Source organism: Alosa alosa, chromosome 4 (genome assembly GCF_017589495.1).
Source record: "Alosa alosa isolate M-15738 ecotype Scorff River chromosome 4, AALO_Geno_1.1, whole genome shotgun sequence".
Taxonomy (NCBI): Eukaryota; Metazoa; Chordata; class Actinopteri; order Clupeiformes; family Clupeidae; genus Alosa; species Alosa alosa.
In genome coordinates this window covers 20523371-20543035 of record NC_063192.1, presented here as the reverse complement: position 1 = coordinate 20543035, position 19665 = coordinate 20523371, and the positions used below count along the sequence as shown (strand labels likewise).

General features: G+C 44.5%; 1 protein-coding gene across 1 annotated transcript in view; it reads left to right on the top strand.

Annotated features, from left to right (window-relative positions):
- Positions 1-19366, top strand: part of uhrf1bp1 (UHRF1 binding protein 1) — a 34071-nt gene extending 14705 nt beyond the window's left edge. The window contains exons 10-21 of the mRNA XM_048240381.1: positions 228-404; positions 750-921; positions 2033-2169; positions 2723-2916; positions 3184-4616; positions 6082-6263; positions 10324-10469; positions 11147-11297; positions 11804-12087; positions 12961-13069; positions 13718-13815; positions 14884-19366. Coding sequence (XP_048096338.1) covers positions 228-404; positions 750-921; positions 2033-2169; positions 2723-2916; positions 3184-4616; positions 6082-6263; positions 10324-10469; positions 11147-11297; positions 11804-12087; positions 12961-13069; positions 13718-13815; positions 14884-14994 — 3194 coding nt within the window. The 3' untranslated portion in view covers positions 14995-19366. The remainder of the gene's footprint in view (positions 1-227; positions 405-749; positions 922-2032; positions 2170-2722; positions 2917-3183; positions 4617-6081; positions 6264-10323; positions 10470-11146; positions 11298-11803; positions 12088-12960; positions 13070-13717; positions 13816-14883) is intronic.
- The last annotated feature ends 299 nt before the right edge of the window (positions 19367-19665 follow it).

The following is a 19665-nucleotide window of genomic DNA, read 5'->3' as shown; positions in this document are numbered from 1 at the left end:
ATTATTTGGGCTCCCATATGAGGTATTACTCAGAAGTAAGCCTTGTGCTAGAATGGTCAGACCATCATTCATAACAATGTCTCTATGGAAACGGCGCCGCTAGCAGAGACCATTCCAGCTGCTATGGGATCTTTGTAAATGTAATTGAATGAGTGTCGGGCCTTGGGCTGAATTGAGCTTTGAATTGAACCGAACTGAACTGAACTGTGGTGTATTGCTCCTGCCAGGTGACGGCTGTCGCCATTGGGAGCGCCACTGTAGCGCCATGGAGGCGAGGGCCCAGTGGGCGGCCAAGCTGCTGCAGGAGTTCCAGAGCCGCGTCGAGGCCTCGGGCATCCCTGGCCCCCACTCGGATCCCTCGGCGCCCGCACCTGCCAGGGAATCCCCCGCCAAAAAGGCCCAGGGTAAGACGTGAGATAAAATCATAAAAACCCTTGTGCCATTGAGGAAGTGAGAGTTGTGTTGTTCTGAAACATTTACTCCCAGCAGACATCAAAAGGTGTTTAGGATCCCCTGTGTGCTTCTTTTAACCACAGATGAGCATCAGGTTCTTTTCTCTTCTCACATCTGGCTAAAAACATCAGCAATGACACTGAAAAACTCAGTACATGTTTCAATGTTTCAGTGCTTTTCTGTGAAAGCTGGGTTTTGTTTTCGGGTCTGTATGTGTCATTAATCTTTCTTTCTTTCCTCTCTCTATCTCTCTATCTCTCTATCTCTCTATCTCTCTATCTCTCTATCTCTATCAGACGGAGAGCCGGTCCCTAAATCCAGCCCCCCTGACCGGGAGCAGACCTCCCGTCGGAGCTCCACGGCCCCCACCCCTGCATCTGTCCCCCTTTCCTCGGGGACCCCTCTGAAAAGGCTACGTTCCAGCTGTGTGGTGGTCCGGGTGGACGACCTCGACATCCATCAGGTTAGAGGATAACCAGCATCCCATTGATAGAGTTAACAACCATAACTCTCTGGAGTATGTGTTATCTGTGCGACAGTCATAAACATTTCCGTACAGATATCAAATCCTGTTATTGTGCATCATGAGTATTGATGTCCAATGACTAGTGTTATGTTACCATGATAGGTACTCATTGTGACACCGACTGATCACATCAAAAACTTTATTAGTATTTCTAATGTGGTCATATAACACAGCTATCATGTGTATGAGGTGTTGTGGCTGTGTTATGCTGTTGGAATGATGGAAGACCATTTTGACAGAACAAAAGTTTAGTGACCTCTGGACCACATCTCTACCCTGGTCCTCCTTTTAGGGTATATGTTTTAGGCTTCTGCTAGTGAATCTTTCACCAAAATAAAATTGGCCGTTGAAAATGACACATACAATTGTAACAGAATAGTCTCACACTTAAAATACTCCTTTTGGTAATGAAATGAGGCATAATTGAATGAAGCCAATGTTTGAGCATTACCTGTACTATTCAGAAGTCATGGGACATTTTTACTTGGAAGGAGTGGTAGACTTCCTCAGAAAGTAGTTCACCAGTGAGAACAAAGAAAACGTTCATTTTGTGTTGGCTGAGGGTTCGGTCATTGAACTCTGCCATCTCAGTTTTTTTTTTTTTTCAAATGTACAGTACAAACCCCTCGCTGGCACATGATGGATGGAGAAAGTGAGTGAGAAGTAAAAAAAACGAGAGAGGAACTGAATCAGTCCTTGTGTCACCCTGCCACGTGCTCTGTGTTTTACACTGACAGTAAAAAAAGAACTGTATCACCTAAGTTGAGCTTTCAGCAGTTTCTGTTCTTTTATGGTTTCTTCTCAGCTACAGATGTGGCATATGCCCAGCATGGGAGTTTTTCCCCAAGCCAAAAGTGCTGAGAGAGGTGTGTGTGTGTGTGTGTGTGTGTGTGTGGGGTTCAGTGCTCAGAACTCCTTCATTGTGCACGTTTACATGGACAGTGTGTTTTTGTCATTCCGATTAAAACATTCCGAATGAAGAAAATCTTGAGCCGTCTGTTAAAACATTCGAATGAAAATCTTGACTCCTTCCCTTTTCAGGTGTCTTCCCTTTTTTTCAGGTGTCCATAGCAAAAAGACTCAGTCCCTCCTCTCGTGCAACCGCAAGGCTCTTCACCTGGCCGACAACGTCCCGGCCATCCACCTGCAGTTCACCGAGTACTACTTCCCCAACAACACCGATCTGCCTAGTATGCTGCCCTTTATGCCCTTCTTTACACGGTTTCATTTTGACTCAAACATCTATCAGTTGTTCTTGTAGACTTGAAACTGAAACAAACCTTTTAACATTTTGAAATCTGAATTGATTAATAGTGGTAAATAATGGCTTATTGAATAGTTCAGCAAAGAGAGTTGCTGATTTACATGTGATTCTTACACACTGCTTGCAAAGAAAGAACGAATGGGTTTGAACATTCCCCAGCAAAACCCATTGCATAGAAACTGTCCTCCCAGCCTTATGTTTTTGAATGATTTGGAGACTTTGGAGCATTGATGAAGCCGCTGAGTTTTCACACCAGCCAGAACTGACTGATAGCACCTTTTTAAATTATATATTCATGAAAAATGTGACTATAGGAAAAACACCTTTTCTCTACATCCACCATCCATCATCCGTTACCTTAACAGCTTACAGTTCACACTTAACTCATCAGTCATTCTACGGCTGACTACAGCCCAGTCCAACCCAACCCAGGTCCTAACAGTTCTCTCTCTCTCTGTCTCTCTCCCCTGGGGGGGCAGTTCCCTACTCCAACCTGTACGGTCAGGTGAACGGCCTGCAGCTGTGCGTGGACCCGCCAAGCGTGTTGTGGATGAACACGTTTGCCCGAGGCCTGCTCCGCACCCTGGACCAGGTCAAGGCCTTCTACCACCTCCAGGACAGCAGCAAGAGCGATGAACATGTGGATCTACGTATGGATGTTTCACAGCTGAAGGTGACCACAGCTTTACTGTGAAAAAGACAGCTCCAAGTCTAAAGAGTTTATACAATATGAATATTCTTTTAATGAAAAAAAAAAACACATCCATTTAGGAGATTTACTCCTTTTCGCTACTTTTACATCATGGGAGATTAAACAAGACCCGGATGTACTGAAGTGTGCTTGTGTGTAAGCACTCCATGGTAAAGAAATGTTAAAATATTTGTTGATGTATATGGTTAAGCTTGACTGACTCAGTCCTGTGTTTGCTCCTGTTATCAGCTCATTATCCCTCTAGAATCTTCCATCCTGGACCATCCAGACCGACCTCAGTCTCTCAGCATCTCCGTCCCCCAGATGGTCCTCAGCAACACGCGGCATGCTCCCCACGGCTCCCGTGCCGACCTGGCCAGCACATACCAGTCTTTCTCGTCTCTCCCGTTCTTCCAGCGGGCGGCGCCTCCGTCTGCATTCCCCTGTGACCGGTCTAGCTTCCACCCGCTGCCTCACGCCTTCCTGCAGCTCTCCCAGGAGCAAGCGCCCTGGCCCCTGCTGGACAGGAGGCCTCCGCGATCTCAGGACATCTGGTCGTTCAGCCTGTCGCGGGCGACACTTAGCTTCGAGGGGGCCCGCCGCAGCCCCAAGGGCAAAACCCAGCCCTTCGTGGAGCCGTTCGCCATGGCCGTGTGGATGTGCCGCCCAGACGCCTTCAAGAACGGAGTCCGCCTTTCCCCCACCACCGAGCTAGCTCACTCTGATCTCACCAGCCCACACAGCAACCACCTCGGCCAGACCTCCGGCCAGCAGAACGGAGTCGGGGAGGACGCGCCCCGCTCCGCTCCCACTGGGGAAGCCCCGGAGCAGGTCGGGGGAGACCCTCCGTCTGCCTCCGTCCACATACTGGCCCAGTCAGTGACGCCCCTGAAGGTGTGGCTCAACCACTTCCAGTACGTGGCGCTGCTGCGCATGAAGGACACTCTGGCGCAGCTTGGTGCCGAGCTGAGCCGGAGCGCGGGCGACTCGGGGCCGGCAGAGAGGCGGCAACGGGGCGGACGCCTGTCATCGGAGGAGGAGGAGGAGGAAGAGGAGGAGGACGAGAAGGAGAAGGAGGAGGTGAAGGGTCAGCGGAAGCCCCCCAGTGTCTGTGTGGCCTTCCTGACGGACGGCGTGGAGCTGGGCCTCCTGCTGCCCATGTCGGCCCACCAGCCCGAGGAGGAGGAGGCGCGCTCGCCGGGGGAGACAGAGAGCCCCAGCATGAGCGACTCGGACGTCTCGCCCACCCACCGTGGCTCGGAGCCCGGGCCGCTGGAGGACAGCGGCATCGGGGGCAACGGCAGCACGGCGCCGGCCGGCGGCGCGGGGGAGCAGGACGAGGAGCAGGAGGGCTCCGTGGAGGAGGCGTGCGAGGCGCTGGAGGAAGCCCTCGACGGGGAGGGCGAGAAGGGGGAGGGGTCGCTCAACACGGCGACCGGGCAAACTGCGCTGTCACCGCCGTTGTCCCCCGGTGCCGCCGGCAACATGCCGAGAGACGCTTCCGCCTTCAGCTTGGAGGGGGAGCTGTCTAGCGCCCTCAACGCCACCAAGGACGTGACCAAGGACGCTTTGAGTGCCTCTCTGGACCTGACCAAAGGGGCCTTCTCCATCACGAAGGACGCCTTCAGTATGCTGGGCCGAAGTTCAGGCATGACCAAGATGCTCTTCAACTCACCAGCCAAGTACAGTATATCCCCTTATGGTTAAATGCATGACAAATGTCAGGTTATTTCTTTACAGTAGATTCCACACAATGGAGGTGCAACATTATACTGCATACACACAGCCATGTGTTAAAGCTGCAGTTGGCAAGTCTGACAGATTGAGGGGACTTCTCATCGAGTTTGTGCTCGTCAGTGCGCACCAGACTGCACCAGACTGTGATTGACAGTCAGATCTCACACAGCCCTGCTCTGATTGGACCAGAAGAACCGAGAGCTGTGGATTTTTGCAAAACAAATAACAGGCTCTAGGTGGAGGTAGAAGTGCAGGTTTTTTTCTAAAACCGGCTGATTTATGTTGCTCTGTCAGAGCATAGTGTCGGTTTCAGTGAATATGATCAAAAAAATCTTGCCAACTGCAGCTTTAATTCAACTAGTGTTCTAGAAAGCCAAAGCTGCAGAAGTAAACATACTTCCCACATACTCTAGTGTGACATTTGAGCTTATGACCAATTTGGAAAAGGTCTCATTTGTTCTCACTTGACAAAAGTAAACAATCAGAATGTGAAAATAGATACATTTTAACAACAAACCAGTGCAGCTATAGCTGTTTCATTATTTTGTGTATTTGTCAATCTTAAATACAGCACGTGCCACACACTATAAGCATCGTCACAGTGACCTGTACCTGGTCTAGATTACAGTTGACCCAATCTGAAAAGTATTTGTAAGGTCTGCACCAAATGGGGAATTAGCACTAATTAGCTGTGTGTGTGTGTGTGTGTGTGTGTGTTTGTGCGCTCAAGGGCAGGGAGAGTGTGTCCTGTGGGCTTGAGTCAGCTCTCTTGAGTCAGTCAGATCTCTCCCTCTCGCTCTCTAAAGCTGCCTGCTCCGTCCTGCGTTGTGTGCTATGATCTGAGTGGTACGCCGCGTGTGTGTGTGTGTGTGTGTGTGTGTGTGTGTGTGTGTGTGTGTGTGTGTGTCCTGAGTGGGCCACTGGCTTCCAGCTAAGCCAGATAATAATGTTACAATGAAGGTTTTTGTTCGGCTCTGCACCCAGGATTTCCACAGCATTTAATCATCCGCACACAGCAAAACACTGTGGCCCTAATAATGTTTCACAGCTCAAAACATTCCTCCAGATGTCTGGGCCACAGAGATCTCATGAAACTAGGTTATACCAGTTATACCAGTGTATTGCGGTGAAGCTACTTGATGTTTCCATTCGGCAGAACAGAGATTTAGAAAATGGAAATTGAATCAGAATGGGAACAATGCTGTGTATTCAGCAACATAATAAATGAATACTATTAATATCTCCGGTATAATAGTTATATAAAACTAGATAAAGAGAGAATTTATACAAAATTTAGAAAAAAATACATCTTTATTAATTACCAGCATATTTATACTCTGAGGGCCAACATCATGAATGAAATCCCCTTCTTTGTCCTTGGAGTGACCATGTTTTTCTTGTTCTCCACAGGGAACTGTCTCGGCCCGAGGAGTCCAGTCCATCTCTGCTGGGCAGTCTGCGGCTACAGACGATGAAGCAGTCTCCATCGCAGCACTCGTTTGACAGTGCCATACTGGACGGAAGCCTGCCCGACGACCGGCTGTCTGTGTGCAGTGACACCAGTGAGAACTTTGCCATCCTCATGGACTCAGGTACGCCTGAGTGAGCTGGGCGACACCTACAAGGGGCCAGAACAGGTTATAGTGGTCACACATGTGCTCACTTGGGCAACATCCAGGCTTAGTATCAGGGGCTGGTTGGGTCAGGCTGGGTGTGTGATGCCTGGGGCAAATAACTCAGACTTTTGTGCTCACAGTATAGCCCCCTGGGGTAACATCACAGACATCTCAGGAGTTCAGTGCATGTGTAAACGCAGCTTAAAGTGTTCTACATACTCGCCGCACCCGACCGGTAGCGCGACAATGTGACGTCAAAAGCCTTGCGCAGCAGGTCGTGCACCGGAGTTTTTTTTTCAGGTGCGCGCGACAAGCAGGATGAGCTTGAAGCCAAGATCAGGGAGCATGCGTGCCTCTATAGAGACATCAACCACATTCAGGCATTTCAAATAGCCTAGCCCACATCTTAAATAAACATGTTTGAATAGTCAGTTTGAAGAGAGAGGGAAATTAACCTGGCTAGGTTACCGGCGAGAGTTCGTTTTTTTTTTAAATAGTCTGCTGGATAAGTTAATGAAGCTACCAGAGGGAATTAAGATGAAAGACCTAGGACCCAGGGACATGCCAATAATCCAGCAAAAGGTAACATAGATATATATTTTCAACCAAAGGATATCTAAGACCTGAAAAAAATCTCTTTCCACCTCAGGAAATTACACAAACTCATTTCTCAGCACCAGCCAGCTAGCTTACTTGCTAAAAATTTCCCTCGGGATGAATGAAGTATCTATCCATCTACCGTATTTTCCGGACTATAAATCACACTTTTTTTTCATAGTTTGGCTGGCCCTGCGACTTATAGTCAGGGGCGACTTATATATGAAAAAATTATATAATTGAACATGTTTTTAAATGTTAATTCATATTAACTGACATGAACCCTACATGAAACATTACTGTCTAGCCGCGAGAGAGCGCTCTCAAATGCACAAGTTCTGTGCACTTTCAGTCAGAGATTAGTGGTTGCACTATGCCTGAAACACACAATCCTCAAATTATGGCCAGGATTCTGTTTGGGCCTCAGATTCGGACAAATAAAGGCCAGTAATAATTTTGTTTCAATTTAACTCATAAAAGAGCTCTTAATATTTTATATTGTTGGTTGGTTTAATATTGTTGCCAATGAAAAGTCATTGTCTTACACGTCTCCAACACGTTGCTCTCAAGCTATCAGTTGCATGCCGCCCCGTTCTGAGCTTGCCAGAGGCTGAAGCAGTAACCTACATTTAAACACAATTGTTGCTGCCAGGAATCAGCCTACGAATTTTATAAAAAAGTAAATCATGCATGATTAAAAAATAACTACGGTAAATTTAGGCTGAATAAGGTTTCCATTTCAGCACAAACACACGTTCCATGAATAAATGGCGGGTGCCTTATCTCGCAATAAGCGGATGGAAATCCCAACACCCTTACATGAAACTTAATAGTGAACCATCAAATACCCCGCAGATTTCAGTGGTCATCAGTCCCGATATTTAGCAATATAATCAAACAGTAAGCCATGCCCCAAATGAAGGTGCTGTGCTTTGCACAGCCTAATAAAAAGACCCCAGCGATAATTTGAAGATTTACGATAGTCTGTCTCCTAAACATTCCTCACCCGTTTATCTAGACATGCATGAAAACATTTGAAAACAAAACTCACTGCCATGTAGGCTAATATTTGATCGCTGTTTTGCTACTAATTATCTTTCCGTACTGAATATATACACTAGAAAGTGAAAGTAGGCCTACTAAGCGCTCGTGTCTGTATCTGTCTGTTCACATCCATGTCGATTATAGCGTTCCTCAAATAGAGAACACATCCATGTTTCTCGTGTTATAGGCTGTCATGCTTCTGTGTTTACAAAATTCCTGACGGTTCCTGATCGCTAAAGGTTTGGTTTCCTTTCCTGTCGATCGCGATTGATGTAGAAGCACCTCCTAGGCTATAATTTGACTTCAGCGATGAGAGAGGAAGAGAGAGAGACACCCGCAAAGTGGTCCATGCGCGCGTGTGTGTGTCTGCATCGGGTTCAATTGAAGTCAGAGTTGGTCTGTCCAGTCAATAGTCCCGCATTCAGGCCGCTCCATTATAAAGATTAATGTGGGAATTTCTCTCATTATGATAGAGTTGTGGGACTTTTATTATTATGCTCAAGACTTAATAACTTATGCGTAATACCCGCAATCCTGCGCTGAAATTTAGGCCCTGGTTTTAAATGTGCATCTTTTTTTCTCGCGCTCTCTCGGAGGTGGCCAGCCGAGCAATTGTTCTGCTACCAGTTTGTGCCAATATATCGTCCAAAATGCTTGATTGCATTGCATTCTCCACATTTTTAGCTAAATTTTCATGTACCACATCAGCATTTTTGTTCAGTGAATCTTTTGTAAATTGCTTCACAATTAGCGCGGGCACTCAGTCAGCAGCCTTCTATGATGTCCAGTTACATCTGTCTGTTCTTGGTCTTGGATTTTGTGAAATAAATTTCTAAGTATCACCTGCTTGCTGCAGCTTTGGTCTGCACGTCCTATTAAAACCGGTCTGTGCAGTCTTTTTAAAACGCATCTTTTTCTCTCTCCTAAGCATTTAATCTGCTGCCAGCTTGTGACTCCACATTGCCCAAAATGCTTGATTGCATTGCATTCTCCACATTTTTAGCTAAATTTTCATGTACCATATCAGCATTTTTCGTTTCAGTGAATCTTTTGTAAATTGCTTTACAATTAACCGGACCTATAGATCTATGCCTGGCTTGCTTCGGTCACGTCTTTTTAAAACCATCTTTTTCTCTCTCGTGAGCATTTAATCTGCTGCCAGCTTGTGACTCCACATCGCCCAAAATGCTTGATTGCATTTTATTCTCCACATTTTAGCTAAATTTTGGTGTACCACATGGCATTTTCTTTCAGTGAATCTTTTGCTTTACAATTAGGCCTATCCGGCCCTCTTCTTGGCTGCCTTCACTCCTTCTTCGTCTTCATTAACATTAATCTTTTTGGCCTCAATAGTCCAGTTACATAGTCTCTATTTTTGGATTTTGTGAAATACATTTCTAAATAAATGCGACTTATAGTCCAGTGCGACTTATGTATGTTTTTTTCCTGTTCATGACGCATTTTTTGACTAATGCGACTTATACTCAGGAGCGACTTATAGTCCGGAAAATACGGTATCTATCTATCTATCTATCTATCTATCTATCTGTTGGAAACTAGATGGTAATGATGGTAGTTGTGAATAGCAGCAACCGAAGTCGGAAGTATCATCACAAAGGGTCGTTTTTACTGCCATTGAGGCCAATGCCAATTCAGGAGAATATTGCAACTAGTGTCGCGACCACCACGCGCGAGTATAAATGGTTTATGGCGCTCCCGTGACGTCACATTGTCGCTACCGGTCGGGAGTGGCCAGTATGTGGGACGTTTAAGTGTGTTACAGGTAGAGTGTTGAAATGTAGCCGCTCAGCCAAAATAGCTACACAGAGCTCCCTCTTCTTCCGCAATGGTTTGAGTGTTCACAGGTGTGAATGATGCTTGACAGGTACATGTTTAGCGTTGCCATGGACACAGATTCACTCCGTCAGGCTCCAGCCTGACCTAATCCTTGTGTGTTGAGCCTGGTTGGTATTCCAAGTAGGTGGTTAAGTGGCAGATCTGGGTAAGTTAAAACCCAACGGAAGTGGTAACGTTACTACCTTTTCTGGAATATCTTATCTAGGTGTGCCACTACATCACCTACTTGGAATCAGACAGGTCGTGGGCATCAGACTCATCCTTGTGCATTGGGCGAGCCTGGTCGTGGGCATCAGACTCATCCTTGTGCGTTGGGCGAGCCTGGTCGTGGGCATCAGACTCATCCTTGTGCGTTGGGCGAGCCTGGTCGTGGGCATTAGACTCATCATTGTGCGTTGGGCGAACCTGGTCGTGGGCATCAGACTCATCCTTGTGCGTTGGGCGAGCCTGGTCGTGGACATCAGACTCATCCTTGTGCGTTGGGCGAGCCTGGTCGTAGGCATCAGACTCATCCTTGTGCGTTTGGTGTTTTTTGTAGAGTCCGGTGTGGAGTCCATGCGGCCTGAGAGCATAGTGGGTGTGCTGCTCAGTCGGGGCAGCCCTGCACCAGGCACGGAGGCCGGCTCCTCCGCTGACCTCAGCAGCTCTCTGTCTCAGAGCATAGAGGACATCAGTCAGGACATGGTGAGCTCCACGCATCCACCTAGAGGACAGACACTGACCCGCTCATATAAACATGTTTGCCTGACCCCTACACTGTAATTTTCTGACTATTAACCGAGGTTTATACATTGATTTTGCTAAAAAAAAATTCTTATGAGGTTAATACACAGGGGCATTGTTCTTTTTTAATAAATCGCAATCTAATTCTGAATCCTTCATAAACTGTGGTTAATACACAGGTGCTGTCAATACACTGTTTTATTTTTAGTATTGTTGGCATAAAACACTGTCCTGTGATTTATACACAATGCTGCCATTACTGTATGTTACTAGACTATATGCATTTGTTTAGCATATTGACAGGATTCTTACCGGTGTCAGGTCATAACAGCACAACTGAAAATCAAATGCAGTGGCACATGTCATTCCAAAGCAATCACATGTGCAACTTTACTTTGAATATGAAATTGTGCTCTGGTGCAGATTATGCTCTTGAGTTGTCTTACTCTATGGCTGATACACATTCTTTGACTGCTTAAAGTGGTGTTTTATACATGTAGGCGTTAAGCCTTATGGCACACGACTGAATTCTTAAGCCACCGTGTGTGAGGGCCCCTGTGACTGCTGTGTGTGTGTGTGCCCCTGTGTGAGCAGCGCTGTGTAACATTATTGAGTCCCTGTGCTGTGGTTGGTTCCAGGCCTCCGTGCTGCTGCTGTGCCTGAGCGGGGTGGGCAGCGTGTCGGAGCTGAAGGGGGAGGACGTGGTGGTGGCCTTGGAGGCCCAGGAGATGACGCCCAGGACACTGGGCAACCAGAGGGTCTCAGTGCTCCTGTCGGGCATGACTCAGGGTGAGCCAAGCCAGCAGAATGACCTGAATGCCCTCAGTGATGCAAATGACAATCATAAATGTCACTCTTACTGTACTTTTCCTCATCTGCCTCATCTGGGTTGAGTTTTATTTATTTATTAATTATTTATAATGAACCACAATTTTTAATCTCTGAAGGCCCAGAATTCAAGACCTAAGGAAATCTATTGTTAGTGGATATTTCTTGTTTTTAATATAATTTTGTTATATCCATGTCATGAATTACATTTCCCATTTTGTCAGAGAGGGTGTAGGACTTTCTATGGGTCGTTAGTGCTTATATAACCATTGTGGGTTTCCCTTCTCATCCCTCTCTAAGCAATGGACTTCTTGTCCCACCGTTCAAACCACTAATCTACAATGAACCCCATTATTGATTAATCGTCTATTAGTCGGCACACACTGTTTACATCCTCCACAGATGTTAAGCTGTCAAAAGCTGTCGTAAGCGGTCTAAGCTGTCTTTTCCCCTCCTCTCTCCCTCAGGTGGTGTGTCATCTCCTATAAGGCCCCTGTCCCCTGCCCACCGTCCCACCCGCAGTTCCTCCTCCCCTCCAGTAGTGGCACTGCGCATGGAGATGGGGCCCGCCGCCGCTCGCCACAGCCCCCTGTCGGAGAGCGCGGGCTTCCTGGAGCTGCAGGTGGTGGGCTGCCGGGCCGAGCTGCTGGCCTCCTCTCTCGGGGGCCTCGGGCCCTTCCTGGAAGACGAGCTGGCCGCTGACGTGCAGCCCATGAAGATCCGACTCCGAGATACCGTCCTCAAGCTCAAGGTAGAGCCAATTTGGTTGTTAGTGTAACACAAACGCTCCAAAGTCCTATGTCACATATCGTTTCCGGGGCCAACAGCTCTTTCGTCCAAAAAAGTTTACTAGTGTAGCCAGCCTGTTTTAACAACCTGTAAACCTTGTCACAATCTTCTCCCATTTTAGTGAGGGTAAAAAATTGCTTGACTCTAACAGAGTAATTAGTGTAGCTGTGCAGCCAGATGATATAATCAAGGGTAACATCCAGGCCTCTGTGAAAAATAGGATTTTATTAGGTTGAGGCAGTGAGTGAGCAGGAAAATGACAATTTTATTGTAGGCTATTCTAAATAGCGAAAAAAAAAAAGTTTCTTTTACTGTCTATGGAAAAAAATGAGCCGGGCCCAGTAACTGGATCTGGAAAAAGAATTGTTGATGTCATTGCATCACGATTTAACAACCGGATAGAGGAGGATGCCAGTGGTGATTCTGTATTATGATTCTGTATAAAGTTAATTTCTGCTGTAGTAAAGGAGGGGGTGCGGGGGTCATGTGGGTTAATGCCACTCTTAATGCCACCACATTAACTATGTGTGGATGATGGTACAGACAGCAGGCTTCATGGATCTGATTCATTATTGTATATTCCAAATAAGACAATATGTCATGGATCATGTGTCTCATAAACAGGGAAACTACTCAAGTAACACTGAAAAGTCTTGGTATGGTTGGTATATAAAAAGGCTTAGTATGGTTGGCATATAAAAGGCTTGGTATGGTTGGCAAATAAAAAGCTTGGTATGGTTGGCATATAAAAAGCTTGGTATGGTTGGCATATAATTGTTGTCTCCATCCTTTCATCTTCCTCCCCCACTATCCTCTCCATCCTCTCTCCTCTCAGGATAACGGTCCCCGGGTATACCCCACGGCCCCCCAGCCTGTGCCTGTGGTCTTCAGTTTGGATGGAGTGGTCCTGGAGCGCTCGGACGACGGCGTCTTCAGCCTGAGACGTGAGTGGGGTGGGATCCGGAACACAACCAGAACAAACGCCAGACCTACAGAAACATCTAGAACATTTTTTTTTAAAGTTTATTTTTTGGGCTTTTATGCTTTATTTGGATAGGACATTGAAGTTTGATAGGAAGTAAGTGGGAGAGAGAGATGGGGTGGGATCTGGAAATGGCCACAGGTCGGACTCAAACCTGGGTTTCTGTGGACACTTGGACCCGAACATGGTATGGATGCTGTAGCCAGTTGTGCCAGCCCCCCTAGAACATCATTTACTGCACAGGGACAACCATGTTGCACTCAAGATTGTTATTGATTTCTGTGTTACTTTGGAAAATTGTGTTGCAGCACATTATGAATCTGCAGCTGTCCTCTCTTGTCAAGTCAAGTCACTTTATTTATATAGCACTTAAACAACAGTTGACCCAAAGTTGACTTCACAAGTAAGGCAGAGAGGTAATGTACTGGGCATACAAACCTGGAAACGGAGCTTAGAGTTACAAGGATTGAAGGAGGGATGACATAAGATAAAATACATAAAAGATGAGAACATAAGCTCAAGTAAAAAGATATAAAAAAGATAAATTGAAGTAAAACAGGGATGGTAATGGTAATGACTTGACATGATTAGTATATCTGCTCTTCCCCAGCGGGTGATAACCAGTCTGAGGCCGAGGGGACTGTTTCCACGGCAGCGTGTCGGGAGAATGGACAGCGACACTGCAGTGATGCCACAGAACACAACAAGGTATCCCGTGAGCTGTTGCTATGAATTCACATTCTAGAACACTTCACCCTGGCAGCCCACAGCATAACAAGGGATACACACACACACACACACACACAGATACATGGGGAGAAAGTCTCCAAGTACCGATAGCAGTCTGTTGAGCTAAAGAGACATTAGACATGGGGAGCAGGGCTTATCCACCATGACAGTGTGGTGTCCTGACTCCTGATTCAGTGAGGATTAACTCAGGCGGTCACAGACTCCTTTAGGAAATTATGTAGACCAAACTTACTGACCCGTCATGGCTAATTTACCCATTGAATAGATATTAGGAATATCACTTTCCATTGACTGCTGTGGTAAGATACCCCCTTTTTTCTGGTCATTAGGTTACTAAGTGAACCAAACAGCATGGTTGAACTAGTTTGTAGACTGCTTTAATTACCTCCTCTACTTGCATTAGTAGCCAGCAGAAGTCCTACTACAACATGAGAGGTCCTTGCTGTTCGAGATGTAATAATAATCCCTCAGCAAACTGTGGTGTAGTTAAGAATGGAGTAGATTGCACCTCTGTGGTTGGACTGTCTCTCTGAGGAACTTAATTACCTTGGAGTGTTTATTGAACTCTGGCCAAAGCTAGTGTAACCTGCCTCTTTCGCCACACCTCACCCTAGTACTGCCTCACCCTGTTAGCATATAGCATAGCATAGCCTGTTAGCCTCAACCTGTAACATTAAAGATGTACCAACTGATGTAATGTGTAGGTGTGTGTGTGCATATTTTTCTCTCTCTCTCTCTCTCTCTCTCTCTCTCTCTCTCTGGTGGTTTAAGTTCAAAGTCACTGGGACAAAAGAGAATATGTGGTATAGTGTTGCTAGGTCACAATAATATATAGCAGTCTCAGTGTTAGACTTTCAATTTCTTTTCTTTAATTTGCAAGTTGTTTTAAAGTCTTCTTCTTGTATAAATTAATAATGTTTCAGATTAAGTTACATTTAATATCATATGGAAATATTACTGTTGTTTGTATGTACCTTATGTTTTCCATGTCACACCGTATAATATATTTTTCTTGTGCTGATGCAGCCCCATGAGTCAGAGCTCTCTGAGGCCCAGGTTGCCCTCGCTCAAGCTCTGCTGGACCGAGAGCGCCTCCTGCTGGAAGTCCAGAAGTATGACCCTACGTTCACCCTCTGAGCTCCCTCACAGAACAGGCCAGCAGGGGGTGATATACAACTGCTGAAGTTATTGAGAATCCGCTGAAGTGCCACAGAACAAACTCTTTCTAATGGGTGTTAGGGGAAAAGAGAAGACAATGACAGACAAGAAAAACAAACTAAATTTAAAAATATGTATATTTTATCAGCAAATAGAGCATGGGGATGACTGTGGCTTATAATTCTGTTAGGGTTGTGTTTTTGTTTTGTATGGAAAGATTCTGGGAGCTTGTGTGAAGAATGTGTTGACATCTAACCATTTTTCATCTTAACCTTGATGACCTTATGTTGGCGGTGTCTTCTCACGGTACATGGTGGACAGACAAGACATGTTCTCTTAATTTCCTAGTCATTTTAGAATATGGTTGAAATCAATTGCACATGCACTGTTTCACTGCCGAAGAACTCGTTATGTTCCCTTCCCACTTTCCTGTAATTTGTGTTTCAGTGTGTGCGCCTGTGTGTGTAATCTTCACTAGTGTCCGGTGTGCCGGACTAATTCCATTAGTATTACAAATTTGGCCTAGTGTGGGCCTGCTAACATCTCCCGTAGGTCATATAGTGGGTACAGAATAGCTGGATGTAGTGGGTATATCCATAGAATTTACTTGCCTTGGTATATTAGTTGTGTATATATATGTTATCATAGGCTGCTATTTAGATGCATCAATGCAATTCTATGTAGGAAGGACCACTATGGTATTAAGGAGATAAGGAGTCAAGAAAAATAATAAGCACTTTGAAGCAGACCTCTATCCTGTTTTGAGTGACGGGTACATCACATTACTGTTGTATTAGTTTACAGTGTTATTTGTAGATTTAGAAAAGCTTTACTCCAAGCCTTCAGTATTCTTAACCGATTTGAGCTCATTCAAGTCACTGCAAAAAGTACTTGAAAACAATCTGTTACAGTCAAGCACACAGAGAGATAAATATGCGTTTAAGATGTACACGGGTAACTAATGACTACTTGCCTTGTTAATTTCTATAGTTAGTAGGGGAAGCTAGTCATTTAGTTTTTTGTCCATAGATTAAATGTAGTGTTTGGTAAAGGTCAAGTTAGTGTCAACATAGATCGCAATGCCTTGCATAGTGTCTTGTTTCAGTGGATGAAGGATGAAGGGTAACTCTGAAACATGCTCCTAGTTTTTGGAGTCTCTGATCACGTTAGCCCCCACATAGCAGAGTTCCTCAGTTTGTGCGTCATTCTGCTAAAGTGATTTGGTTTGATTTATGAACTGCTGTCTAGACAAGCTAGTAACATCTTCCTTTCTTCTTGTACATTTAAAAATATTAATTTATAGTTGTCAGATGTAGCAAGACAGACATCTATCAAAATGTTCTTGCCAGTTGCTGGCTGTATAGATTGTCTGTTTTCTGTGTGCTTCTTTGCACATGAAATGCCTAGTCTCAAGGACAAAGAAAAATAATAGCCCTCTGTAAAATATGGGTGCCATATTGGATACAGCAAAAGCACTCTGAACATACTCAATGCCAAATATTTTTACTTTTATATATTTTGGATTTCAATTTCTGTAAAATTCCTTGTTTAGAATGTTTGGTCATGTTGCATATGAAATGTTCTACAAAAAAAAAAACTTGTGTAATATAGATACCTGAGGCAGATGATAAACAAATTAGTCAATACTTTTTTGGGTTAATTTCGCACAATGTGTTTCCCTGATTGGACAAATGTTGGACATGCATATTTTTTCAACTCAAATTTATTGCGAGCTAGTGATTTCCTGAGAGAAATATTTCCTCCTTATACAGGAGTCTTCCCAAGGTCAACAAGGGTTCTGCAAAGTCTCAGTGTTGTGAAGGTATTAATATGGTTCAATGTAAACAAGACGAGCGCACCATTTTTAAACAACTAAAACAGATTGATCGTGGGTAACTATAGGTGGAGGCCTTATGCATATATGGCTTACAGGTTTAATGCAAAGTTTACAGTTCTACACAAGTCCCTTGCCAAATGCCCAAGTCCCTTGCTTGCTTACCCACAGTTCACCTCTGTGTGGATGCCTTTTCATTGGGCACACTGCTTTACATTGATCCGTACCAGTGCCTTTCAACCCTCCCAGGGCAACAACCAAGCCCCAGTGGAGGAAGGATGGGTGGGGAGGGAAGGGTGAGGTGGCATCAGTGCATGGTGGTTATTCAAGTACTGTAGCCCTTCCAGCATCATGCCTGACTACTGCTATCAGCAAACTGTAGGTATTGTATAAAGAGCAATATGTAACAATTATATACATAACAGATGTATATGGAAAAAGACACAAAACATGCATGCCATGAAGATCCAGTGTTTTATTTAGTTTTTTTTCTGGTTTTGTGTCAGTGAGTTGACAGTGTAATTTCCTAGATTGTTGTTTAAAAAACACTATCTCTAAGTTAACTGTATTTTTCTCGAGTTATTTGTGCTCATTTGTTTAGGGAATTCCGATCTCTCTAGCATGCTAGTTTCATTCACTTTTTGGATTTGTGCTGACCTCTTTTCATAAATTAAGTTGGGAGTTTAACACATTAGGGCAACGATGATTAGAAATGGCTGTTGCCATCCAGACTAGAGCTGTTTTTTTTTAAATTATTATTTGTCTTCTCATTCTGCATGATTTGTGTTTCAGTCGTGCAGATCAAGGTCACAGTGGATGTGAGTGTGTGCTGAAGCAGAAATTTGTTGTCTCTTATTTCAGCCATTAGATTCAGTGCTCTGAAGTAAGCAGCACTCTGGGGCAGCATTTTGACAGTGTTTTTCTGTAGTCACAGCACTGATAATTACATAGAGTAGACACCTTCTCTCCCAGCCAGGCAGACAGGTTTGTAAACGTCTTTCAAGGAAGGGTCATTGTTGGTGACGGGATTTCAGAGATGTTGCTTCAGTGGTGTGTGCTGGGCATTGGTCAGTGGACTGGTAAATGATTGTTGAAGTAGTCATTTCCTTTCTAAGCAGCAGTGGCTCCTCTGTTGGAGGGTGTTGAATGGAATGGGTCAGATTTGGACATGGACATGGTTTATCCTCAGAGAATGAACCTCTCTGCTCCAGATACTGCGATGTGGACTAGACTAATTCCAGTCCAGTCCTGTCCAGATTTTGTTTGCAAGTTCTTCTTTTGTCTCCTGTTTATTTTAATTTTATTTTTTATAACACACAGGTACAGATCTAACAGTGTTAATTTTTTGTTGTGTCTGTATTTGCCTATGAATCATTTGCTTCTGAATTTCCATTGTGAACATGTTCATCTAGTGGCCTTGGTTGTTAACATCCCTAGTGTGGAATATAGATTCCCCCTTTCCATTGGAAATCAAAGATAGAGAGGGTCTGTGGTACCCTGCCCGTTCACATTTCAAACTCTGTATTTTAGCAAGAATGGCTTTCGTCCTTTGCCTTCACAGGCCAGAGGTTTTTGAATGAGTACACGCAGCAGTATTATAGAGTAGTATAGTAGTAAGTAGTCAAGGTTGTCAAATACATAGTTCAGTAGGCCATTAAGCATGTATACTGGAGGTGATAGCACGGAACATTTAATCTTCTCACAGGTGCATCTCGTTGCCATGGACTTTTTCCACAACACAATTTACAGCCTGAGCCGGCAAACAGCCATGTTTCATCTGACTTATCTCCTATAGACAAAAATTACCCATAACTCAGTTGTGCCTCAATTATATGTTAGGGGTATTCTTTGTTCCACACAAAAAAATGTTTCCAAAATCATTATACTTCCATTTTTTAATGATTCTCTTGTATTATGATAATGATGGTGTTAACTTTATGGGTTTCAGTTATATTGACACCCAATATTACAACTGGAAAGAATGTTGTGTGTGAAATTAAGATTTTCTGGACTGGACCCCCTTGTGTAAACAGAAATGTGTTATGTAGGAAAGAAAAAAAAAAAAAGTAGAGCATATCAGTTGTTGACCGCAATTCAAAGAGGGTCTTGATCCTTTAGTATGGAGACAACTCATTGTCCATTTTACTCCACTGTCACACTGTGTTCACTAGTTGCTATGATACTTCCTTTTAGACTGCACTACTTGGGGTTGAGAACTTGAGATCTCCTTAATGTGTTTCTTCATTATAATTGCATGCAGGTGAGCCATGTTTATAATGGAACTCCTTCCCCCTAGAGTGTTTTGTGTGTGTGTGTATGTATGTATGTATGTATGTATGTATGTATGTATGTATGTATGTGTGTGTGTGTAAATCTCCATTGTTCTCTGAGGTTTAAGACTTTGTACCATCATCACACCTTATACTGTATGTCAGATTGGTTCTGTGAACCATCGCTTTGTGTGAAAGATATGACAAAGCTAAATTAATTAAAAAAAGTTTAACTACTTATCCTCACACAAAACTGGGTCTAGTGGTCTCCTTCCTTTATCCTTGCATCACAAATGACCATGGCGGCATATATGCATTAAAGGTAAACTATGCATTATTGCCATTTTCCTTACTGTTTTCTCGGTTTTTGCTTCTTTTTCGCTGGCTCTGTCATGACGAATGTCTGAGAAACTCCATCACTACCTTTTTCTAGCCGGTGCCTGGCGTGTATGTGTATTTGAATGCAGTAAAGCAATTTGTTACACTAGTTATACTTCCTGACACTGAGGCCGTCGGCCCGCCGGCCCACAGTTGCAAGGGTGATTT